This window comes from Vigna unguiculata, chromosome 4, assembly GCF_037176805.1.
Source record: "Vigna unguiculata cultivar grain cowpea cultivar isolate G323 ecotype 2 chromosome 4, ASM3717680v1, whole genome shotgun sequence".
NCBI classification, from domain to species: domain Eukaryota; kingdom Viridiplantae; phylum Streptophyta; class Magnoliopsida; order Fabales; family Fabaceae; genus Vigna; species Vigna unguiculata.
The window spans coordinates 46059980-46083157 of NC_140795.1; the positions used below are offsets into that span (position 1 = coordinate 46059980).

Here is a 23178-nt window from a genome sequence, read left to right on the forward strand (position 1 = left end):
TAAACAAGGACACATAGAGTAAAGTAATATCTAACATTAATGAACAGAAGTAGTAGTTTGGTACTTCTTATTCCTTAATCAGGAGGTTTATGATTAGATAATAGTAATATATAAAGTAATATATATTTGACATTACGATGAAAAAAATATCAATATTTATAAAATTTATAATAATAAAATAGTGTAATATTAAAGGAAAAATTATTAAAAAGAAAAATAAGTTATGAAAAATATATGAATTGTATATTTGAATTAAACTTTAAAAATAGTCTAAAAGATTTGAATTCAATAAGATATTGACTTAAATTAATTGAACTAAACTCAAGTGAATTAAAAATTCATAAACTGTTTAAATGACCAGTGACTTAAAACTTTATGAATGATTTAAATTATTATAAGAGGAAATCTAATGTTGAAGTATATTCTTCAATAAATTTAAAAATCACCTTAATAAATCAATTCAACGTAATTTTTATTTTAAACAATTTGATTTTTGTATGTATCTCAATTAAGTTCAAATATTTTTGAAGATTCATCATAGCACTAGTTTTACGCTGTCATCTCATTAGAAATCTTCATATGAGTTAGTTAATTTTTCCATTAATAATTTTTTAAAAATATATTAAAGTGTTTCAATTGTTTTTAAAGAATGCTCTAAACTAATAAAATTAATTTTATAAGTGAAAGAAACTTTCTGATCGAAATATCACTTTGGCGTGCCACATGTGCTCTGTTTCGCGCACGTCTCAGAAACAGAGAAGAAGCGGCGAAAGACTGAGGTATGGCTATTCATCTTTCTTCATACCCATGATTGGAACTAAGAAACGGCAGCGTTTTGATCGTGGATTAAATTCGAAAGTTCTTGAAGTAAAGAAAAATATAAACTTTGCAAGTATAAGCCTGTAAGATGTTTGTAAAAAGGCCATTGTGGGGAAAATAGTTGTGTTGGTTTGGTTTGGTTTGGTTTGGGTTTACAATTCTTAGAAGTGAGAACCAAAGGTTGTATGCTGTTCGTTTTTTCAGTTTTTTTTTAAAAATTGGACATACCACCTCCGTGGGAACAATGGTAAGGTTCTATCTCTTCTGGTAACATTTAACAGTTCCCCGATTAATTTATGAACGTCCCAGAAGTTTAGGAACATGAATTAGCACTAATCAGTTTCTGTGCTCAGGCAAAATTTAAAAATCCAAGCTCTCATCTTCTGTCACCAGCATCAGTTGCTCCGCTAAATCTATATTATTTTTCCCTGTCTTCTTCCTGTGTTGATTCATTGCTGCAAATACAGCTTTGTTTGATTCCAAAGCCCATCTTGTTCTAGTTTGCAGTGAACTACAGGAACAGAGAACAGACATACATGGGGTTGCCGCTACTTTCTTCTGCGTTATGGGATCCTTCTCATAGCTGTGAGTTACGCTTTGCTCTTAATTTAATTTTATTATATTTTGCTTTTAACAATATTTTGGATACAATCCAAAAAGGGAAACAACAACAACTTTATCTTGTTTTAATGTGATTTTTTATTTGCAGGTTTTTCCCCCAATGTGAAGCTTATCTGGCCCCATCTATCTTCTAAGTCATATTGTCTTGGGTTGAAGGTTGCATTTGCTTTTCTCCCATTTATTTTTATTTAATAATATACACATTTCTAGAATTGTATTGGTTCATTCCTCAAATGGAATTACGTGTACAAGCCTTGGGGAAGCAACTGCTAAAGGAAAAAATAAGCGTCACATTAAATTAATCTGTTGACTGAGAAATGATTTCAATGTCAATGTCTTTTGGAGTCCTCTATCTTAAGACTACATCTTTATTTTATTTGGTTGGCTTTTGTTGTGGTGGTGTGGTGATTGTTTATCTCGGAGGTTATTATGGACTGTTGAGATATTTATAAAGCATTAGCTACAGATCAGTGATTTTTGTTTGTACTATCTTGAAGATGTAGTTCTTGGTTGCTATTACTGTTAGAATTTCCCAAAATACCTTCTATGCTGTTTCAAGGGATATCCCGGTATTTCACTTTTTTGTTTTAACCTTTTCTAGTTATTCAATGCAATTTGTTGTTCCTCAATTGAATTTGCTTCTTGTGCTAGGCAGAGTTGTAATATTCTCTAATCTAACTGCAAAAGCTATTAATCTTCACACAATATTGGTTAGGTCCTGTGCACTTTAATTATTATACTCGGTCCTCCCTTCATATTCGTAATCTACTAGTTTCAACTTCTAAGTGTGGATTGCAATGAGTTCTTCTGGATAAACCTTTGAGAAAATGTTATTTATTTCTAATGTAGTGATTCAAGTCACTTATGTGCTATATATAATGGATGCGTGTTTGTAACTCTAGTTGCCAAGATTCTTAAATTTTATGTAGTCTAATTTTCTTGAAATTCAATTTTATTGTGGCCTTACTCCTACTGATTAGCTGCAGAAAATTCTGATTGCTGTTATCCTTTATCTGACATTGAAGAAAGTATTTTCTTAGTCTTCTAAATGAATTGTTGTCCTTATTTTTTTTCTTTCCAAACATCCTTGTTGGAACTTACAGTTTAGTTTTGCTTATGTTGCAGTTTAAGTGCCAGCAATTTTGCAAAGGTAGATCAACAATGCCGGGAGTTTTAGTTTGTTCCAGTCGAAGGCCCAAAAGCAAAGAAACTGTGTGGAAACGAAAAAAATTACCACAAAATGAGGATTTACCGCCAATTTTACCAAAGAATAAGAAAAAACCCTACCCAATTCCCTTTAAGGATATACAACAGGCTGCAAGGGAGGACAAGAAACTTGCGCAGATGGGAATAGAGAAACCTCTTGAGCCTCCGAAGAATGGATTGCTTGTTCCAGACCTAGTTCCTGTTGCCTATGAAGTGTTTGAAGCTTGGAAGCTTTTGATCAAGGGTCTTGCCCAGCTCTTGCATCACATTCCTGTACATGGCTGTAGGTAGATTATATTATATTTTTTTGATGAATGTCTTAGTTTCTTTGCATTTGTTTTGTTGATACAAGAGTTATATTCTTACCAATTGAATTCATGCAGCGAATGCTCAGAAGTTCATGTAGCTCAAACTGGTCACAACTTTCGGGATTGCTCTGGTCCTAATGGTAGGGAGCGTCGGAGTTCTCATGCTTGGGTAAAGGGTTCCGTCAATGATATACTTGTCCCAATTGAGTCCTATCATCTTTTTGACCCCTTTGGTAGGCGTATTAAACATGATACACGATTTGAATATGACCGGATTCCAGCCATTGTTGAGCTATGCATACAAGCTGGTGTTGATATCCCAGAATATCCTTCACGCCGAAGGACCAATCCCATACGGATGTTAGGGAAGAGAGTAATTGATAGAGGTGGAAATTTAGAGGAACCTAAACCATGGCGCTTTGCGGACCCCTCTTCACTCAATGACTTCGATACTTACAGAGCTTTTGAACGATTTTCTCGACCATCATTGTCAGATCTACCTAAAATTGCCGAAGAAACAATGGCTGCATATGAAATTGTGAAAAAGGGTGTCAGGAAGTTGATGAGGATGTACACTGTGAAAGCGTGTGGTTATTGCACTGAGGTTCATGTGGGGCCATGGGGTCACAATGCTAAGCTTTGTGGTGAATTTAAGCATCAGTGGAGGGATGGGAAGCATGGTTGGCAGGATGCTACTGTGGATGAAGTTTTCCCTCCAAATTATGTGTGGCACGTGAGAGACCCTAATGGGCCTCCCTTGGCATCTGCACTAAGGAGATATTATGGAAAGGCTCCTGCTGTTGTTGAAGTGTGCACGCAAGCTGGAGCACAGATACCAGATGAGTACAAGCCCATGATGAGGCTTGACATTATAATTCCGGACCCTGAGGAGGCAAGAATGATTGCATGATGTGATCTGAACGTGCAGCTATCTTCGTCTGTCATTATACATGCATATTTCGTAATCCTAGAGTGAAAAACGCATTCAATGATCTACTAGAAGGGGAGGCCTTGAAATCAATCTTCAAGATTACATACCTGATTTATATAATAGGTGCTAGATTCCCATATATCCAATGTTAGTGTACATGTATGTAAAGCCAATAGTAGAGCAAGTAGGTTTTATCAGATAACTTTGGTTCGTGAGTTTGTAAAATGTCTTAAACTAGTGAAAAAATATGTTCGAAGATCAATGCATCTGTTAATTTATTGTCACAATTACGGTATAGTCAGATGAGCTTTTATACATGGCTAGTAGTTACATTTTCTACCCAGTCATAAACATAGAAAAGTTCCCCCGTTCACAACCCTTCAATTAGTAATAGGGCAAGTCCGTGGTACTAACATAAAATCTAACTATAGTGATCCTCATTGTAGAGAAAGGTGATTCTGTAGACATGAAATAAAAATTTCTCCCCTGCAACATACAACTTAATGATGTAACATGCTGTAAGTTGGTGTTTCCCTCTTGGAATATCTACATCACTATGTTATCATCACACTGGGTCAGAATTCAGGAGGATCATCTAGCTATAGTATTGATTTGTCAACCATTTCCATCTTTACTTCATCCTAATGTGTTAGTTGAATACCACAGGAATTAAAATCAATACAATAGCTAGGGATCAGCAGGGCTTGAAAAAATTTTATAATGTACTGAAATAAGGCTTCTCAAATCCCTTTTTCCTCTCCTTCCGATGTATATTTACTGTGTTCGTGACCTATTACTAGTGGTTCGTGTATATGCTTTCTATTTATTTTCTTATTGTTTGACTACCCCGACTCCAGTTAAGACCAATGTTTTATATCTTACGTGGTTTAATAAATCCTTGAGATTAGTAAAATCTTGTACATCTTTGGCCTTCTGTTAGTGATTAGCTGATGGTAATACATGGGTTCGTCATCAATATCTCCTAAATCATAATCAGGAAATTTGTCATCCAATCGCTTTTAACTGGAATTTCAATATATTTCTTATTAATATTACGAGGTCTGCGTACATTGATATAATTTAGGTAATACTAATCAATAAATTATTTACATATCTGTGCTGAATAAGTACTTGGTCATGATATTTGGCATGAATTCCTACAAATGCAAGGAGAAAAAGATAGACAAACAACCTCTCCCCAACAAGTTCAAATTCTCAAATTCTCAGTTGAGTTTTTTAATGTTATTTTCTACTAAATATTAATATTGGTACTTTAAAAATCTTTTTAATATATTTTGAAACATCAAAATCAATGCTCATATGTATATTTTGAAGTAAAGCAAAAAAACAACAAAAAAAAATCAATAAAAAAAATCCAAATTCTTCTACAACCTACTATCAGCAAGTGGCTAGAAAGCAAAGCCAAAATGAAAACTTTAACCAACTGTTAAGAAACGGGACAGTTATTTCACTGGCTAGAGCATTCGTATTGCTATTACAAAAGCAAAAAGTCAAATTTGAATTTTCTACTTAATTTGTTCAATTTCTTTTTTCGGTTCCTATGTTGTACTTCAAAATATATTGATTATGATGTTTTAAAATATACTAAAAACCTTTTTAATATACTATTGTTAAGATATATTTAAATATCTTATTTTTCTGTTATTATTCTTCATATATATTTAGGACTTAGTCCATATATTCTTTATTATAAATTAAGTCTCTATATGTATTTTCTACAAGAGAGATTAATCTTAATTCCTATTTTTTCTATATTAATAATTATAAAAAATTTCATTAGAAAGATCTAAGTCTAAATCAAAGTTCAAATCCAAGTCAAGAACCTTTTTAACATACTATCAGAAAAGTTATCAGAAACATCAAAGTCCAAATCAAAGCCCAAATCAAAAGTCCAAATAATCAAAGTTCAAATCCAAGTCCAAAATAATAGATGGAGAAAGAGGAAGGATCATTTCTAGCTCCCTCTTCTTTGTATAAGGATCAGTGAACATGATATCTTCATCGCTATTTTCCTGCTTGAATACATGGATTCCGCTTTGTATAGGCACCGGTGTAGGCATTGAGGCTGCTGTCAAATCAAAACATGTAACCTTCACATGGTTCCATTCATTTTCTAAAGGCACTTCATACAGATTGTTGGTAAAAATTAAATTTCGTAGATCGAAAAGAAATGTGTGTTCTGCTCCCAACTTCAAGAACTTGAGCCTATCAAAGAAACATACATAAACTTTGTCATTGATGAGCAACATGGGTTTAACATAATCACTAATGTCTCTATCCTTCGGTGCAACAAAAAGACAAAGAACTTTGCCAGGGAACTTGTTGCGAATCCAGAAAGAACTCGATGGTCTATAACTTGTGTGATTGAACCATTCAGGGTTCCTAGATCCTGGCAAAAGTAACAGAGTTTTTCGAGTCTCATGCAGATCCTGTTAATCATAAAGGAGTTAATAAGTTTACAAACATTAGGTACAAAATATGTTATAAAAAAAAAATACATAAAAAACAAGACAAAACCTGGTTCAGGAACATGCTTATACTCGAGGATGTCAGTGACAAACAGTTTGTTGCATTGAAATGTTTCAACTTTGGTGGAATTCCTCTGATTTCCCGAAGTTGCCTGCAACAACTGACGTCAAGCTTTTTTAAAAATTGACATTCTTTGATGCATTCAGGAAGGTGTGTGAAATTATTGTTCGATAGGTCTAAATCTATCACATGAGCAAACCGTGTGAAACCTATTTGAAAAAAATCATCACACAGGTTGCATTTTGACGCCCAAAGCAATTCTACTTTTGAAGGTACCATTGAGCCATCTTTTTCTTCATCCTCTTCCCGCTTTGTCCACTGCCACCCTTTCCATCCCCAAGCCTCAATAAGAGTCAGTTCTGGCATCATGACAATGCTGCTTTGTAACTGAACAATTCCACAGAATAGCAAGGACAACTTTCTAAGCCGAGTTAGATTTTGAAATGAAAGTGGCAACTCTTTTATGAGAGTTCCTAGCAACCGAAGTTCCCTTATGTTTTCCATCTTTCCTATAATTTCTGGAAAACTCTTGAGACTAGAACAATGTGAAAGTTCAAGTTTTTCAAGAGAACTCAACTTCAGGGGTGGAAAATTCCTAAGCTTGATGCAACCAGAAGCTTCCAATATCCTAAGTTTATGCAGCAGACCAACCGAATTATGAACTCTAACTAAATTTACGCAATTTTTAAACGAAAGTTCCTCCAAATTTTGGAGATTAGATACAGCATCGGGTATCTGAGTTAAACATTCACAGCAGTCAAAATTCAAAACCCGTAGATTCCTGAGCTTCTGCAAAGAAAAAGAGAGAATACAAATAAGTAAGGTCTGAATAACCTTAAAATGAATTTATTAGTTTGCAAGATGTGGAGAGTGTACAATGTAAACTTGCCTTGCTTAAGCCACCCATCTGAAATGACATGAAGAGGCTATGCGGTAACTTGCATATTGCAAGTTGTTTTGGTTGAAAATAAGATGGTAAACAATGTGAAGGATATCTCCACCATTCCAACACTCTCAAACTATTTGGAAAACATTTGGGATCATCAGAAAAAATACCATTTCTAATAATAAGTGTTTTGAGGTTTTCCGTCTTCTGGAAGGCCATCCCATCCCATTCTACCATTTTCTTTTCAAACAAGGGGAAATCCAGACATATGATTTTAATTTCACTTGTTCCCTGTGAATGCAGAAGGCTTGAATCAGTCAAAAATTACAATGCAAGTATATACAAGACTTCAACACATTAGAAAAAGTTCACTCACAGTGTTGTCTTCCAAAACTTGGATTATAGCATTTGGTAACCATAACCTACTGCGCTTCCCTGGTTCTTCTGGTGATTCTTGTCTGACAATTTCCTTACCCATGTCCTCTACCAAGTCATGCAATGTAACTCTGTCATACTGATCAATCTTTATGAGAGATTTTTCAGCCAATACACATATCTGATATTTCATACAAGCACCATGATGAGCATGAAGTATATCTTCAACTTCTGTTAGTTTATATCCTTTGAAGCAACAAGCAATGTCAAGAAAAACTCTCTTCTCTTCTTCCTGCAAAGCATCAAAGCTTACTTTAAGAGTCTCTTGGATTCGATTGTTTGGAATTATTTTATATTGATCTATGACAGATTCACATTCTTGTATACTTTTTCCACACAGGTTGGCACCTATTACTTCCAAAGCCAATGGAAGGCCACAAGCATAAGTTACTGCACGATTCAACACCTCCACGTATGCCGGATAAACATGTTCTGATTTGAAAACTTTCCATGTAAGTAATTGAAGAGCATGGTTCTTGTTTAATTTCTTCACCTCATATGTTTCTTGAACATGATGAGATGTCAGCAGATGTTTGTCCCGAGTGGTGATGATGACTTTGCTTCCACGACCAACCCAGTGAGGCCTTCCAACAAGTGTCTGTAACTGCTCGTGCTTGTCAACATCATCTAGAATCAAAAGAAGCCTCTTTTTCTGGAGTCTGTGTTGTATCATTGAAATTCCTTGCTGCTCACTTGGAAACATGATTCTCTTATCTCCAAGTATTTCGGAAAGAATGATGCTTTGAAGATGATCTAACCCGTGTTTGTTTGATTTCTCTCTCACATTTTGAAGAAAACAGGAACCATCAAAATGGCCAGCAATCAAATTATAAACTGCTGAAGCAAGTGACGTTTTCCCTACCCCACCCATTCCATAGAACCCTATCAAGTGGACACCATCACCAGATCCAACATCCAAAAGCTTCATCACTTTTAACACTTGTGAATCTAATCCAACCGGGTAATCCACCACATGTAAAGGAGCACGATTAATCTCACCAGAGACCCACTCAACAATCCTCCCAATAAACTTGTATTCATATTCTTCTCTGTTCCAAACACAATTTTTAGAGCATGTTTGGTTGAATTCCTATGTATTTCTAGGAAAAGAAAATAAGAAAGAACAACTAACTAAACATCTATATAAACTAAAACAATCTTATGTATAAGTTAATTTGTAAAAGTTTCTTCATTTAGCTTTCCCAAAATCAGATTTTGAACTTTTGTATAAGCTAGCAGTGAGAAAATTATTTGACCGTTTTTCTTCTTTTAAAAGTGACTAGGGAGAGGTTAACCTAAAATTCCCTTGATCAAGAATAAAAAGTTGTCGAGGTTAACATTAATCTTTAGATCACAGGTGCAGTGAAACCTAATGAAACAAAGAATGATGTAAAAAATTGGTGAGGTGGGTACCCATATTTGTAATGAAAGCCAGAGAAGTTAGCTACTTGATGAAGAGCCATCTTCCATTTCTCCAACTTCTCCTTATTATTATTAGCTTTGAGCCTTTCCTCATGCCTAGCCAATGCTTCACCATAACTTCCTTCTTGGTACCTCACAAAAGAAGGATCCACGTTATAAAAAACTGGCAAAACCAGCAACTTTTTCTCCTCAGCACGTTCAAGGATGTAAACCAGTTCATCCAAACAAAATGAAGAAGAAGCATAGGTGTGAGAGAGCACAGTGATGGCAATCCTGGACTCTTGAATTGCCTTCACAAGTGTTGGTGCTAGTTCATCTCCACCCTGAAGCTTCTCATCATCAATGAAAGTGTGGATTCCCCTATCATCAAGAGCTTTGTAAAGATTGCCAGCAAAACCATAGCGTGTGTCTGAGCCTCTGAAGTTGAGGAACACATCGTAGGTGAATTTTTGGGAGTGTGATCTTATAGCCATGAACAAAAGTTGCTGTGATTAATTACGGTTGACTTGTTATGGCTCTCCAAAACCAAACCTGCTGAATGTGATGATAAATATGAAACGCATAAGAGTAAAGTCTTAACGCCGAAATCTTTTTTTTTTTTTCTCTCACCCTACAAATTTTTCCTATTTTACTTTTTATTCTCTTTTTTTTTATATAAATACAAAAGATTAACTTTTTACAACCAAAATTTTGCTTTGAGTATTTTTTTTATTTAATTTTGCTTTGAGTTTTTATATTTTAAAATCACTTAAAAATATCAATTAAATTTGTTAAGATTCAATTGTTATAGTATCATTTTTTTAAAAATAAAAAAAATGGGACAATTATGGAATAAAAATTTTCATAGATACTTATTAAAAATATTCAAATTCACAATTTTTTTTTTTTTTTACTTTTACATGTAAACTATGACCGAAACAAAACAATTACATAAACTGAAATAACGATAAAATCAACGAGCAAAATTTAATTACAAAATATAAGTTTTTAAAATATTCAAATGAAAATAATTGTTTAGTAAATATTCAATTAAAAATGTCAAGAAAATTCAAATCTTCCTTAAGCTGAAATTATAATAAAAAATATTTTAAAATAATTATTATAATCGTTAGCAGTCTTATGTCAGAATTCAATAATAAATGAATCATAATATAAAAGCTTTTTATAGTCATTATTTGCCTTTTAAACATATTTTTAAATCCTGAAAAATTAATATTATTTATTCAATAAAGAGTTAAATATATCATTCTACTTCAAACTATTTTTAAAATTATATTTTACTTTTAATTAAACTATATACTTTATGAAATATAGTGTTTTTATATAATAAATAGAGTATTACATTGGATTATAATAAAACATCAACCTAATGTTTGTTAAAAATATTATTTTACATTACTTTTATAAATATTAGAAAACATATATATAATTTTATTTATAAATAAAATACAATTTTAAAAATAATTTGAAGAAAAAACTCTTAAATAAGTAATACATTGTTTTTTAATATTATTAATAAGTAAAATAATTTATAGAGGGAGTTTATTATCTGCTCTGCAATGAATCATTTGTATTAATGTCTAAACTTTTCTTTATAGAAAATAGTTCCCAAGTGGCATTTGAAATATTCTGCCATCAGAAAAAGTGGAAATTTTTTCCATTCCACACTGTTCAGAACACAACTTTTTGCGAAACACAGAAACTGCAATTTGGTAAAGCAATGAAGCTCTCTGTGCTGCGTTTGTCACTTCTTGTTCTTGTTCCTCTGCTTCTCTCCCTCTTCTTTCTTGCACTCATGCCTAAGGAAACCGCCATGAAAACCTATGAGGTGTTTGGAGTGAAGATAGAGAAGAACCCACCTCAGTCCAAACTCGCTGAACTTGGAGTCTCAACTTGGAACAAGTAACTGTTTCTTTATTTTCAATTTTTTTTCTCTTCTGTTTTTTCAAGTGTGATCTTGTTACTCGTTTTTCACTGCTGCCCATGATGTGTTTCCTTCAAAGTTTCAACCTTTTCTGCTCTGCAAATTCTGGGTCTTGCTCATGTCTGTGTTTCACTCTCCTATCTCAGTGGTTACTGTGGTGGGTAGGTAGAGGGAATTAGCTCATTGTTATGATGGTGTTATTTTAATCCTTTGTTAATCATATAGGTGTGGGTTAAACAAAGAAATTAGTGTGAAGGCATCCTCATTGCTAGTATTGTTGGTTTTTTCTTTTCTATTCTTTCGTTTTATATTTTTTTGCAGTAAACCATTACTATACAGAAGATGGGATGGAATTTTAAGAATACTGTATATTTTAAATTTTTTACGTGTTACTGGATTCTTTTGTTGATGCAAGCAGTAGCTTAGTTTTTAATTATCTGTCTGCACTTGCAAATTTTTACCATTAATGAAAAACCTTGCATTCCATTGCTTATTATCGGAAACACTTTGCACTTGGACAAATGTCATAATTATTTTTTTCTTCTTTCTTAAGACCGACCTTAATGCTTGCTTAGGCAGAAAGATAGATGATTCCTTGAGGAATGAAAAGTTCTTTGTTGAAATTTAACTCAATTGGATATGAAGTTGTATCATCAGTGTCATCAGCTGAAATAATCTGACAGATGAAAAGGATAAACAAGTCATAATTTTATTTTTTAGATCTGAAGGTAAATGGAGTTCACATGTTCCATTCATGATGGAGACCTAAATGTCAAATGTGATATATGAAAAAGTTTGAAGAGCTTTGTGATAGAATCGAAATTGTTCTTCTGAAATTAAGCTAATTAACAATTAATCTCCTGAAATTAAGCTAATCAAATTCCTGTAATTAGGTTATTAAATCTTCTGTAATTACATTGTGCATAGTTACATACCTAATTTAGATAATTTTGTTATATGTATTCATTTTATGCTTGAAAATTGTATGCTTTTATAGTTTGATGCTGAATGATAGAGTTGTAATTTTGTAGTGCTTTGGTTCTATGCTATCTTTTAGATTTCATACTAGCTTTGACACATGGGTCTAAATATTGAACAGGTGGGAAGGTGGTCCAACCAAAATTCCATGGTCCTTTAAAGAAGAAGAAACTATGTATCTGCTGGAGGGAAAAGTGAGGGTTACTGTTGAAGGATCTGTTGGGTCTTTTGAAATTGGGGGTGGTGACTTAGTTGTCTTCCCCAAAGGAATGAACATTACTTGGGAAGTGATTGAAGCTGTGAAGAAGCACTACAGCTTGAAAAAATAATGTATACCAATAAACCCTTCTACTGTTGTGGACTAATGATATGCCATGTATATGAACTTGATCAAGTAATTACCAATAACTACAGGGATGTATCAAAGTCCTCACTTCCATAACATTCCTTGACAATGATCCTGTTGAAAGTAATATCCTGATTGGATTCTCTGCATAATCTACATAGTTGGTTGAATCCATTGTTGCAGATTCATTGTCCATGAGGACAACGTATTCTGCTAATAGATTCTTCTGAATGGTTTGTAGCTATACAATATGTTGTTTGCCATTTCTGTTGGAATTGCTCTAAGTCAATGAATTTAATGCAAAAGAATGCATCTGTCATGTACATGATAGAGAACTAAGAGACAACCTTAAACAACCGTTCAAGTTTTTTTACAAGATTGCTGGAGAGCAACACTAAAATATGAGGATATATCAGCAATGCCATTTGTTCAGAATTGATTAAGGAAATCTTAAACCAGAGTATACACCAAAATGTCAAGGAGACTTTATCACAAATCTATCGCTAGTGGTCGAGAATGTAAAAATCTCAACCAATTGCATAACAAGCAGATTCAAGTTTTAACAATGTACAGAATTTCACTATCAGTACTACTTTGGATGGGCGTCACTTTTTAGAAACTCAATTTAAGTTATCACTGAATGTAAAAACACTTTAGTTAATAATCTTATAATTTTGTTCAGCAATCTCCTATGCCATCTTGGAATGTTGATTATGGGTATAATGTAAATTCCAAACCAGAAAGAAAAGCAACCAATCAGCCTTTTCTATGGTTTTGTCTGGATAACATAGTAATCAATTTTACCTTAGAAGCCATGGTGATACCATCAAAAAGTAGAAACGGTTATTTATTAATTTTACCTTCATAAAAAAAATAATTCATGAGAACTGACTAATTCGGAGCTTCTGAACTCTGAATATCTGGTTTTGGTGGTGTCAACCGTCTAGTATTTTGAGGCTGCAAGGTTAAAGTTTTAACCAATATTGAAGATCATGAATTAGCTTTCTATATACTGATTTTTTTACCCAGATGCAATCTAATAATCTTACAACAGAGAAAACGCTTACTACACCGAACAAATGCAAAAATAAAAATCTTGATGTGAAACATTTTGACAATCTGAAAGAAGAATCCTTGGCACAATAGCTAAGATTAGTGTCATGTCACATGTAAAGAGGTCACAAGTTCAAGTTTTGAAATCAGTAAAAACACTGCCTAAAATTAAATCCATAATAGGTTATTGCTCAGCGGGGCACCAGTAGAAGAAAGTAAAAAAAAAAAAAGAAGAAAATACTCATTGAGACTTCCTAAAAAATAATTGAAAATTTTGTATAATGTGCTGCCTAAATTAGCATTGCTGCACTATACCTTTCTTTTTTCTTCTATTATTTCTTTCCTATCCAGTGAACTTAGATATCAGTAGCTATGCTGTTATACAAGGGATAATTACAGCAACTCTTTTTTTAAGAGTTTTGTACAAATAACAATAACAAATTATACACTGATTAATGAGATTACAAACTCATGGCTCTTGATGAAAGCTCCAAATCCCCCTCATTTAAGTCTGATTCGCCCACGTCAACATTAACCTGTAAAAGATCAAGCAGGTTTAGACCAAACTCAATACAGCATCCTCATAGCTCATAATGCATCAAACGAAGGAAAACATCTCCTGTACGGGGCATGTTATTATTACATAAGCAGGGACAACTACAAGGTAACATGAACTATTGAAATTTAGATTCTCGACTACATTTTACTGTATTGTTCCTCTATTGTGTCTTTAAAATACTCTGATGTGTATTAGTTTAGAAGTTTTAAAATATATTAAAAAGATTTCTAAACTATCAACATAGTATATTTTTAATGCTCAACTGATAATAGCATCAAAAAATTGGATAGAGAATCTAGACTCAAACAATTAATAGTTTTTATAACCAATCCTCCAACATAAAATCCAATGCATTAACCAGTGCATGGAGATCATACCGCTGAATCTTTCATCTTAGCTAGGTACTGCTCCAAAGCACCATCTCCCCGGAGAATTTTCCCTCCACAACCAAGGGAAGTTAGTGATCCTACTGACTCTTCATCAACAACAACTGCATCAATTCGATCACTTCCTGTCTTAATATCAGGAATCTGGTGCACATGAGCATGGTATGTGTCAGTAAAAATCTGTAGAGAATTATGACAGTTTCTGATAGATATATAAGAATAAGCAAACTGTTCAATACCTCAAACATCGCCTCAGTTAAAATGCTTTCCAGTAGGGCTCTTAAACCTCTAGCACCAGTATTTTTAGACATTGCTTTCTTTGCTACCAGCCTTAGAGCTTTCTCTGTAAAGTGTAACTTGACCTGGAGAATAGGGGTAAAGTTTGAGATAAATAGATTTCCTTGTGTCCACTTTACAAGCTACCCGCACTCTTGATTGAAAAAAAAAAAGGAATTAATAAATGGACACACATGGGACAATTTGAATATTTTTAGCAAAAGGAAAAAACAAGTTGACAAGTTTGACCCAGCAAAGAAGAAACCCAAATGGCCAAAAACAATGGCAGACTAAATCAACCAAGGGTAGTTTGATCAGTCTTCTATGTCAGGTTCCAATATAGGAAGACAAAAGTGGTTTTGAGACAAGCTCCATGCATCATCAACAGATGAAAAAAAAAAGGAGATTAAGGGATATTTTTATGTCATGGTAAGAATAGGAAGAGGGAGATAAAGTGATTAATTATACAAAAATTTGAAATAAAAGATATATGAAGTGAGTGACTCATTACAAAGTTATATTAGTCTGTCATGGACAATCATTAAATCAATCCTTCTAACCAATGTAAAGTTTGAACAGTTTGCTTCTCAGTATGCCTAAACTTTGTTCCTTCGATATGGATATGGTGGCCACATGAGTTCAGGTTTCACACCAAATAGTAGTCACATGCACAGAATCAGGCACTCAGACCGCCATAGACACAAAAACACACAATGAGAGGCACACACAGAGAGAGAGAGAGAGAGACAGCTGCTTACATTATTCATGCTAAATAATTTCTTGTACTGCTTGCCAAGAGCATTTTTTGGTTCAGTGAGGACCTGCAAACCCAATAGTCATATGACTATATTTTCAAAATCTAAATATGAAGTAACATACTAGAAAGAAAGGGATTCCCATTTTTCAAAATCCTTTCTACTTTCCCAAAAACGTTTCGATATCCATTTTTTTACCAACACTGAAAAGGGAGGGAACAAAGTGTCAACATCAAATAAAAAGAGACCACCTTTTTCATATGGGTGTTTCAATGATTCTAGGAAAGTTACGCAATTTAAGAATTATGAATCACCAAAGTTACAATAGCTCCAAGGAAGTCACACAATCAGTGAACTAATGTTAAGTATCAAGTACTTGCGGAATCCATCATAAAGCTAGCTATTAAGAAGGAAGAACCAGACTCTTTAAATACTCTAACGAGCATCCCATACCACACGATATGGGACTTGGCACCCCAATTTTGCTGTAAGTATAAGTTAAAATCAGTTCAGACCATTTAAGATTTAAATATTATATATACACACACACATAGAGCGAGAGAGAGAGATAGAGAGGATGGATGAGGGCACTGATGGAAACCCCAACAAGGATTTCACTGCAACTGTATTATTTGATGAAAAAGGGAATCTACCACAGTTATTGCATTCACTGAAAAAGATAAACTAGAGCCTATGACTTCTATCCAGAGAGACACCCTCCTAACCACCCTTGTTCAATGTTCTTTTCTGCCTTCCCTCATTCCCCTGCTATTCTATTACTGCAAGCTGTAAAACAGAATATGCTAATAGAATTCTTTCAGCAAATGCAGTAACTGTGTGCCACCTCACTAACTAATTATGCCTATTGAACTCTCTTTCTTCTTTCTAGAGTATTCTTTCATGTGATGGGCTTTTTCCCAGTTCGGTCCAACATCTGATCCCATTCTTGCTCATTATCATAATTGGGCTTGAAGATCCTGTCAGACACACCCTTTCTAACACTTTTTCCCATTGATTAAATTTTATATAAAACTACAAAATCAAGAACTTTATTGAATAAGATAAGATTTGAGACAAAAACAAAATTGCAATTTCAAACTACCAATGAAAGAGAATGTCCCTAACATTCCTTTCTCTGTGACACACATGTATTGACTTTTCCTTTTACATTTTATACCCACATCATAAGTGCCTATTCTAGTCATTAAAATGTTTAAAAAATCCAATTGCTTTCCATGCTATTAAATATGAACCGTGGACTTGACTAAAGACCGTATGACTATACGTTCTTTTCTTTATCAAATTTATTATTATTTTATAAAAATATTGAAGTTCATTTTTAAAAAGCCTCGATTCTTGAGAGAAAATGAAGATTTAAAGCTTTTAGGAGGCTGCAAGACCCATATGGATTCTCAAGTCTTTATATGTAGAAAGCATCACAAATCATAAATGACAGCAGAATTATCATAGGATGGACCACTCAACAGGCAAGCAGAATCAGTCATTTGAGCACTAAATGGTTCAGAGAAATCGGGAAGTAAAAGATATGAGATGATTAAAAGACATAAACAAGGTAAGAATACCATCATAAGTTGGTCTTCAGTTAAAGCTGACAAGCTGACTAAGATGGGGAATCGTCCAATAAACTCTGGTATGAGGCCAAATGCAATAAGATCAGCACTTTCTACCTGTAAAGTATTAAACACAACATTTTAGTCTCACTATGATAGTTTTTGGCTATGACCGTTCTTACTATTGTGCTTTAATCTGGTGTTGGAGTATAGGAGAAAGCACACACCAACATGGTAGTTTAGATGCATTATTTACAAGCTTCAATTATTAAAAAAAAAAAAAAAGATCAGTATTTCAGATAATAAGAGTCAATACTCACTGACTCAAGTAAAGATGATGTTACTACAGAATCTGTGATTCCACCAGTTCTCATATTGGCACGAACTGGTGCTCCAAAACCAATTGAAGAATCTTGTCGTCTGGTGTATTAGATAAATAATACAGGTTAGTGAACACTCTGGCAGAAACAAGGCAATGGTAAAGCATCTATGATTAAGACAAAGGCCAAAAATATCTACCTTTCTGAAATGGTTTTTTCAAGATCAATAAATGCTCCACCACATATAAAAAGAATATTTTTTGTGTCCATCTGCATAAGATAAAAAATGAATGGAACATTACTGAAGGAATTAACAAGTGTTACTAGCAATATGCAAAACTGTACTAGCCACTAGGTCACGAAACTAGCCCACGTAGATCGACTATTGAAAAGTACTATGTTGGGAGAAACAAGAGTTTTCAAAACAAACTCCAGCTATCTATGTAACTTTTAAAGTAAATGTGTTCATCATTATTAACCAACCAATAAGGTGATTGTAACATTTTCATTTTTTTCTTTATTTTTTCCAATAAGGAAAGAAATGATACATTAATCATAAAAATAGAAACATGTTTATAAATTATACACAAGGTAGTATTTTAGCATGTGTAAAGCTCATTATAAATATTAATTTTATCTAAGATTTATAATAAATAAATATTTTTCAATATATAAATTATATTTTTTAACATAATAATTTGTTAGGACATAATAATTTGTTAGGAATAAATATCTTTTAACATATAAAATTATTTTAAATTCATAATAAACAATTGATATCATAAGGTTAATTATAATATTGATAATCTCTTGTAAAAAACATTAAAATTCAATCTACAAATAAAGATAAAAAGGATAGATTGTAAGAGATAAGAGATGAAGAAAAAAAATTCTAAAACTGCTCTTGTTGAAAAATAAGTCCTAAAAACGCTGTTCAAGATAGCTAATCTAGTTTATGTAGAAAGAGTATATCACAGGATTCAAGACAATGTCAAACTAGCATGAGAACACTTGTTAATCACATCCTGGTGCATGCATGAATAACATGATTAGTGATGTTATTTCCAACACAACATACCTGAATGTTATCCCCCCTTGGATGCTTCCTGGCTCCTTTCTCAGGAACATTTACTATCTAGACAATAAGAAATAAGGACAAGTTTAGGATACTGCAAGTAAGAATGGCACCAATTTAGCACCTACCATTCAAAACATTCAGAACAAATAATCAATGAACAAGTGAAAATATGAAAATGTTCCACAAAACAGAAAGGTGATCTTACAAAAAAGAAAAAACAAAACTATTGAATTTGGAATATGAGAATTTGCATTTATATTGCAAACAAAAAGTACAAATAAATCTAAAATTGAAATCAATCTTAAAAATAGTCACTAACAAGGACTAAAGAAAATACAGTTTTAGAATCATAGAAGCAAATTGCTGTGGGTGCTTTAATGGTCTAAATAAAATGGGCATCTTTTTCACTTAACAAGAGACTACTTGGTAAAAACTGCACATTTTCCTCAGATGTCAAGCTAGAATACCAAGTTCTTTTGGTTTGCCCTCAACAACAGTTCGGAACACAATCTTTGGAAAAGAAAAAGCAAATGAGCTATATTACTGTTACTTTATTTTAATTGGACAGAAGAAATTGTGAACACAGCTTTCCTCTGTAGAAAATAAACTCCAATGAATAACCTTTGCTTTTACTAAACCCAATAACCAACACCATTGCATCAATTCAAAAATCTTGTCTCATGTTCCAACAACTCAGTCCTCGATACACAGGAATTATAAAGCACGTCAACTTCATCTCACTGAATATATTAGAGTTCGTCCTAGGAATCTCAAATCATATCCTACCATGCAAAAAAAGAAAATATACAATGTACTTTCTTAACATAATTGAAATTACCATTAATGTATCAATGCTATTGCCTACTATCGATCAATTACCAGTTAAATACCCTAGACACAAGATGAAATACCTATGTGAATAAATTGCTTGTCAAAAATGAAGATTTCAGTTGCAGAATGAATGAGGTAAACCACACCAGTTAGCAACAACTGCATTTAGGATCTTTTACTTACAGTTCCTTCCAGCATTTTTAATAATGCCTGCTGAACACCCTCACCAGAAACATCCCTGCTGATATTTAAGCTCTCAGCCTGTGACAATATTTACAATAACTTTTAAAATCTTTAGTGGGTAAGAAGTATGAACTTGTCAAATTAAATTAGCAGAGAAACCTTCTTAGTTATTTTGTCAACTTCATCAATGTAAATTATTCCTTGTTGAGCTGCTGCAACATTGAAATCTGCTGCCTGTATAGAAAAAATAATCAGTATAACAATGAAATGGGACAAGTGAGATAAAAAATAAATAAAATTGGCACATAAGAACAGTAGATGCAGAGATTCAAACACTAGCTTTCTTCCCTGACATGCATATACCAATGAGGGAAGAAATCCAACCTAACAAGCATCTCACTAGATAACAACCTATATAAAATACAAGGATATAAAGATTAAAATTTAGAAAAGTTAAGAATATTTTAATTTTTACCATTTAGAAATTTTCTAACCAGACAACACAAGTCAATAGTTATTGATTATTGTATAAGAAAATAGATATCCACAGAATAATGAGGGAACAGAGTACTATTTTCTTGTCTATAACTAATGTAAATTGCTAAGGATTTTGGGCTAACCTTTATCATTTTCAATTAAGTTTATAAAGCAAGGAAGCTTCCATGAATGTAATAAACTCTATTATGAGAAAATCCATTAATCATCAACTGTACAATATAAGTGAGCAAAACCTAAGAATTTCTAGGACACTGAAAATTGATAAACAGGGCAATTCCTAGAAGTGAAAGAATTGATAATTTAAGAAAACATCATAATTGTGCAGAACAGCACACATACCGCTAGTAGTTTGTACAGTATTGATTCAACATCTTCTCCAACATAACCAGCCTGCAAATTGAAATCCTCTTTTAGGTTTTGTCCAAGGACAAATGAGAAGAAATCAGATATTTGGCGCAGGAAATTTGACAAATTTGCATCATTTACTTGCCTATGCCGTACTTTATTTTCCAAATTCTAATATGACCTCATCAGTGAATACTTGCCTGTGTTAAGGTTGTTGCATCAGCAATGACAAATGGCACATTCACAAATCGAGCCAGTGTTTTGGCAAGTAATGTCTTCCCTATTTGATAAAATGTAGATTAGCATAGCACGCACACTGTAATTTCAAATGTAAGAATAAAAGAGCAAGCAATGCGGACACAATTAATTCTCATCTTACAAGAAAAGAAGAAAATAAATGAGTCAATGAATGTCATACCTGAACCTGTTGGACCCATCAAGAGAACATTACTCTTTTCTAGATCCACATTATCGTCATCATCTAATACTTCTGAATCTACAGTTGACCTAGTATTGAACTCCACCAATTCAATCATAGTAAAAAGATAATGTGAAAGAACAAACTATGATTTTGACATTTGGCAAAGTCCTCATATATCTATCATGACATATAGATTTCTTTATATACATGAAGCAATCTGTATAAAAACGGGGAAATAAGGAATCAAAAGAATCGGCTGCAGTTCCACCAACTGGTAGTAAAAGAACTAACCCTTTCTGTAAAGTGGCATGGTATATTCTTTTATAGTGGTTATAAACAGCTACAGAAAGTACCTTCAACAGAAACACGAACCATTAATGAGGTACAGTCAAAACAATGCATTTGCAGTGACTTGTAAGATATCAGCAAGTTTAAGTGTTTCATGCAACGAATGAAAGAAAACCATCGGAATCAAATTCAAAACTATGACAATGAATATAGAAAAGACACGCATTTACGCTAATTTTCTTTCTATCATTATTCTGCATCCTAAACTATCCAAAAGGGGCACATTGACACATAATTGCACATCAACAAGGCAAACAAAACTCAATAAAATAGGATACCTTCTTGGCTCTCTCTTGGCCAATAACAAACTTGTCAAGACCCTTACATATCTCCTTCGGTGAGGGCAAATCCTTCCCCAAATTGGATCCTCCCCAGGAAGTCTTCTCACCATCGCCTCCACCACCACCACCACCACCACCTGAACCACCATTCCGGGGGCCCGTAGCCCGGATAACATTAATCCCAGGTGCAAAAGGTGGGCCTGGAGGAGTATGCACAGCCAACCCATTCTCATTCCCATTAACACCAGGCCACGACTCAGGTGGCTCCCCACTACTACCATTACCGCCACCACCACCACCATTGTATGACATCAAAGTCTCCCACAATGACACTTCAAGCCATTTACTTGCATTATTATTACTCTTCGGGCCAGATTCCTCTCCTCCATGAATACCCCTACTAGTACTACTACTACTACCTTCTTTGCCACCACCTTTCCCATGTGTAATCCTCCTAGGAGAATGTCCCTTACCACTTACATTATTAAGACCATTATTGTTAGTGCTACTGACCCTACCAATCTCCACGAAAGTACCTTGCAAAGGTGTAGTGTCATAAGGGCGAAAGTAATAAGCAGTTTTGCAACTCGGGCAAAGGTTAACCGCTTGGTAACCCTTTTCTCTCTCTCCCTCGCCACCCAACTCAGAATTAGACTCACTTTGTGGGGTGGGAAAATGGCGATTAGAGAAAACAAGGTTCATGTCCTTAGTGCAACGTGGGCAATTAGCCTCAGCCCGGATCTTCCGGGTCGGGTTGTCGTCCGACCCGCCACGGTCCCACTTATACCGCTCCTGAACCCCCACCTGAGCCTCCCACCGCCGGTGGCCGGATATCATATTCAGCTGGGTCGAAATTGGGCAAAAATTTAACCCGATTCGCTGGTGCCCACGTGGCAGAAACCCCGAAAGCGACGCCATTTCCTTCGCCTTCTTCCATCTACCAAAGAGTCGCGACATGGGTTGATGACTTTGATCCGAAAAGCCAAAATCGGGAACTTGGGACTGCAACCAGATAATTAGGTTTGCGTTAATTAGTAAAGTAATGCTTTGAATTTGGATAACCCAGTTGTGGAATTGGCTTGGAATGGTGAAAAGGATAAGAATTTTGGATCTATGTGGGCGGATAAGAAAGTGGGTGCGCGTGAATTTATGGGAGGGAGAAGAATACGGGAAGAAAGAGAGAAAATGAAGGAGAAGTTGGATTTGAAGGGAGAGGATTGAGCAAGAAGATAGAGCTAAGGAGTGTTTCTCGGTGAAGGAAAGAAAACTGCCAACACAAAGAACATGACACACGTTTGTGTCTCTCTCTATCTGTGATTTGAGGAAGTGTATGAAGTGGGTGGGTGATGGTTAAAGTGCTGTATTTTTTATTCTATTTTTTAACACTTTCACCATTTTGTTAAAGCTAAATTCTTAACTCTCACCATCTTCTTCTTCTTCTTCTTCACTTCATCTTCTCGTGTTGGATTGCAGCCATTTCCTACATTTCTGGTTTGGTTTCTATAAATAATGGAAAGCAAATATAGCAGCAAAAAAAGATTTTTCAATATTTTTAGTGGCATTTATTGTTGGGTGTGTATGCATGAAGATGTAGATGCAGATCCAAGCTATTACATATGTATAATTAATTCCACGTGGATCACATTAATTGATGAAATTCGAGGCATTCTATATTTTAAAGATAAATCACGATTCCTTTGTGTATACAGTATATACCAAATACTTCTTATTTATTTTGTTTGGTAAATTTTAATCCTAAGATAATGTTTTGATTTAATCTTTTAAGAATTCACTTTTATTACTTCATCTGTATCATTGTGTAAAAAAAAAACGTCTTTTTTCTTCTA

General features: G+C 34.0%; 4 protein-coding genes across 7 annotated transcripts; 2 read left to right on the plus strand and 2 right to left on the minus strand.

Moving 5' to 3' along the window:
• Positions 1 to 626: 626 nt before the first annotated feature.
• On the plus strand, positions 627 to 4172 carry LOC114182299 (APO protein 1, chloroplastic). 3 transcript variants are annotated; one of them, XM_028069146.2, is made up of 5 exons: positions 627 to 779; positions 1320 to 1404; positions 1529 to 1596; positions 2566 to 2933; positions 3030 to 4172. In XM_028069146.2, exons 2-5 carry the CDS (start codon positions 1356 to 1358, stop codon positions 3862 to 3864), a joined length of 1320 nt encoding a protein of 439 aa, XP_027924947.1. In that variant the 5' UTR covers positions 627 to 779; positions 1320 to 1355; the 3' UTR covers positions 3865 to 4172. The 3 variants fall into 3 exon arrangements, with proteins under 3 accessions (XP_027924947.1, XP_027924948.1, XP_027924946.1); XM_028069147.2 differs by having other exon boundaries at positions 704 to 779; positions 1327 to 1404; XM_028069145.2 differs by lacking the exon at positions 627 to 779 and adding an exon at positions 814 to 1066.
• A 1537-nt stretch (positions 4173 to 5709) lies between these two features.
• LOC114182297 (TMV resistance protein N-like) lies at positions 5710 to 9721 on the minus strand. The gene is made up of 5 exons (XM_028069143.2): positions 9170 to 9721; positions 7698 to 8805; positions 7325 to 7612; positions 6424 to 7224; positions 5710 to 6335 (listed from the first exon to the last, which is right to left on the minus strand). The coding sequence occupies exons 1-5, from the start codon at positions 9649 to 9651 to the stop codon at positions 5790 to 5792; spliced, it is 3225 nt and encodes a 1074-aa protein (XP_027924944.1). The 5' UTR covers positions 9652 to 9721; the 3' UTR covers positions 5710 to 5789.
• Positions 9722 to 10776: 1055 nt separating this feature from the next.
• Positions 10777 to 12749, plus strand: LOC114182302 (uncharacterized). The gene is made up of 2 exons (XM_028069151.2): positions 10777 to 11080; positions 12202 to 12749. Exons 1-2 carry the CDS (start codon positions 10899 to 10901, stop codon positions 12407 to 12409), a joined length of 390 nt encoding a protein of 129 aa, XP_027924952.1. The 5' UTR covers positions 10777 to 10898; the 3' UTR covers positions 12410 to 12749.
• Positions 12750 to 13730: 981 nt separating this feature from the next.
• On the minus strand, positions 13731 to 22812 carry LOC114182298 (CLP protease regulatory subunit CLPX1, mitochondrial-like). 2 transcript variants are annotated; one of them, XM_085672710.1, is made up of 15 exons: positions 21329 to 22812; positions 20994 to 21055; positions 20700 to 20788; positions 20482 to 20561; positions 20276 to 20326; positions 19598 to 19672; positions 19439 to 19516; positions 18425 to 18481; positions 17546 to 17616; positions 17343 to 17446; positions 17039 to 17139; positions 15459 to 15521; positions 14664 to 14786; positions 14416 to 14568; positions 13731 to 14015 (listed from the first exon to the last, which is right to left on the minus strand). In XM_085672710.1, the coding sequence occupies exons 1-15, from the start codon at positions 22286 to 22288 to the stop codon at positions 13941 to 13943; spliced, it is 2142 nt and encodes a 713-aa protein (XP_085528836.1). In that variant the 5' UTR covers positions 22289 to 22812; the 3' UTR covers positions 13731 to 13940. The 2 variants fall into 2 exon arrangements, with proteins under 2 accessions (XP_085528836.1, XP_027924945.1); XM_028069144.2 differs by having other exon boundaries at positions 17039 to 17143; positions 17347 to 17446; positions 21329 to 22810.
• Between the last annotated feature and the right edge of the window lie 366 nt (positions 22813 to 23178).

What these genes read in the sequence shown, in the direction of transcription:
- LOC114182302 (XM_028069151.2), top strand. Translation starts at nt 10,899, where the DNA reads ATGAAGCTCTCTGTGCTGCGTTTGTCACTTCTTGTTCTTGTTCCTCTG. An exon ending in GGAGTCTCAACTTGGAACAA is followed by an intron (nt 11,081 to 12,201) that starts GTAACTGTTTCT and finishes AATATTGAACAG; the next exon opens with GTGGGAAGGTGGTCCAACCA.
- LOC114182298 (XM_085672710.1), bottom strand. Translation starts at nt 22,288, where the DNA reads ATGTCGCGACTCTTTGGTAGATGGAAGAAGGCGAAGGAAATGGCGTCG. An exon ending in GATGGGTCCAACAGGTTCAG is followed by an intron (nt 20,562 to 20,699) that starts GTATGACATTCA and finishes TTTATCAAATAG; the next exon opens with GGAAGACATTACTTGCCAAA. An exon ending in TACTGTACAAACTACTAGCG is followed by an intron (nt 19,673 to 20,275) that starts GTATGTGTGCTG and finishes TTTTCTATACAG; the next exon opens with GCAGCAGATTTCAATGTTGC.
- LOC114182297 (XM_028069143.2), bottom strand. Translation starts at nt 9,651, where the DNA reads ATGGCTATAAGATCACACTCCCAAAAATTCACCTACGATGTGTTCCTC. An exon ending in GGCTTTCATTACAAATATGG is followed by an intron (nt 8,806 to 9,169) that starts GTACCCACCTCA and finishes TGTTTGGAACAG; the next exon opens with AGAAGAATATGAATACAAGT. An exon ending in AGATGGGTGGCTTAAGCAAG is followed by an intron (nt 7,225 to 7,324) that starts GCAAGTTTACAT and finishes TTTTCTTTGCAG; the next exon opens with AAGCTCAGGAATCTACGGGT.
- LOC114182299 (XM_028069145.2), top strand. An exon ending in ATGGGATCCTTCTCATAGCT is followed by an intron (nt 1,405 to 1,528) that starts GTGAGTTACGCT and finishes TTTTATTTGCAG; the next exon opens with GTTTTTCCCCCAATGTGAAG. An exon ending in ATTCCTGTACATGGCTGTAG is followed by an intron (nt 2,934 to 3,029) that starts GTAGATTATATT and finishes GAATTCATGCAG; the next exon opens with CGAATGCTCAGAAGTTCATG.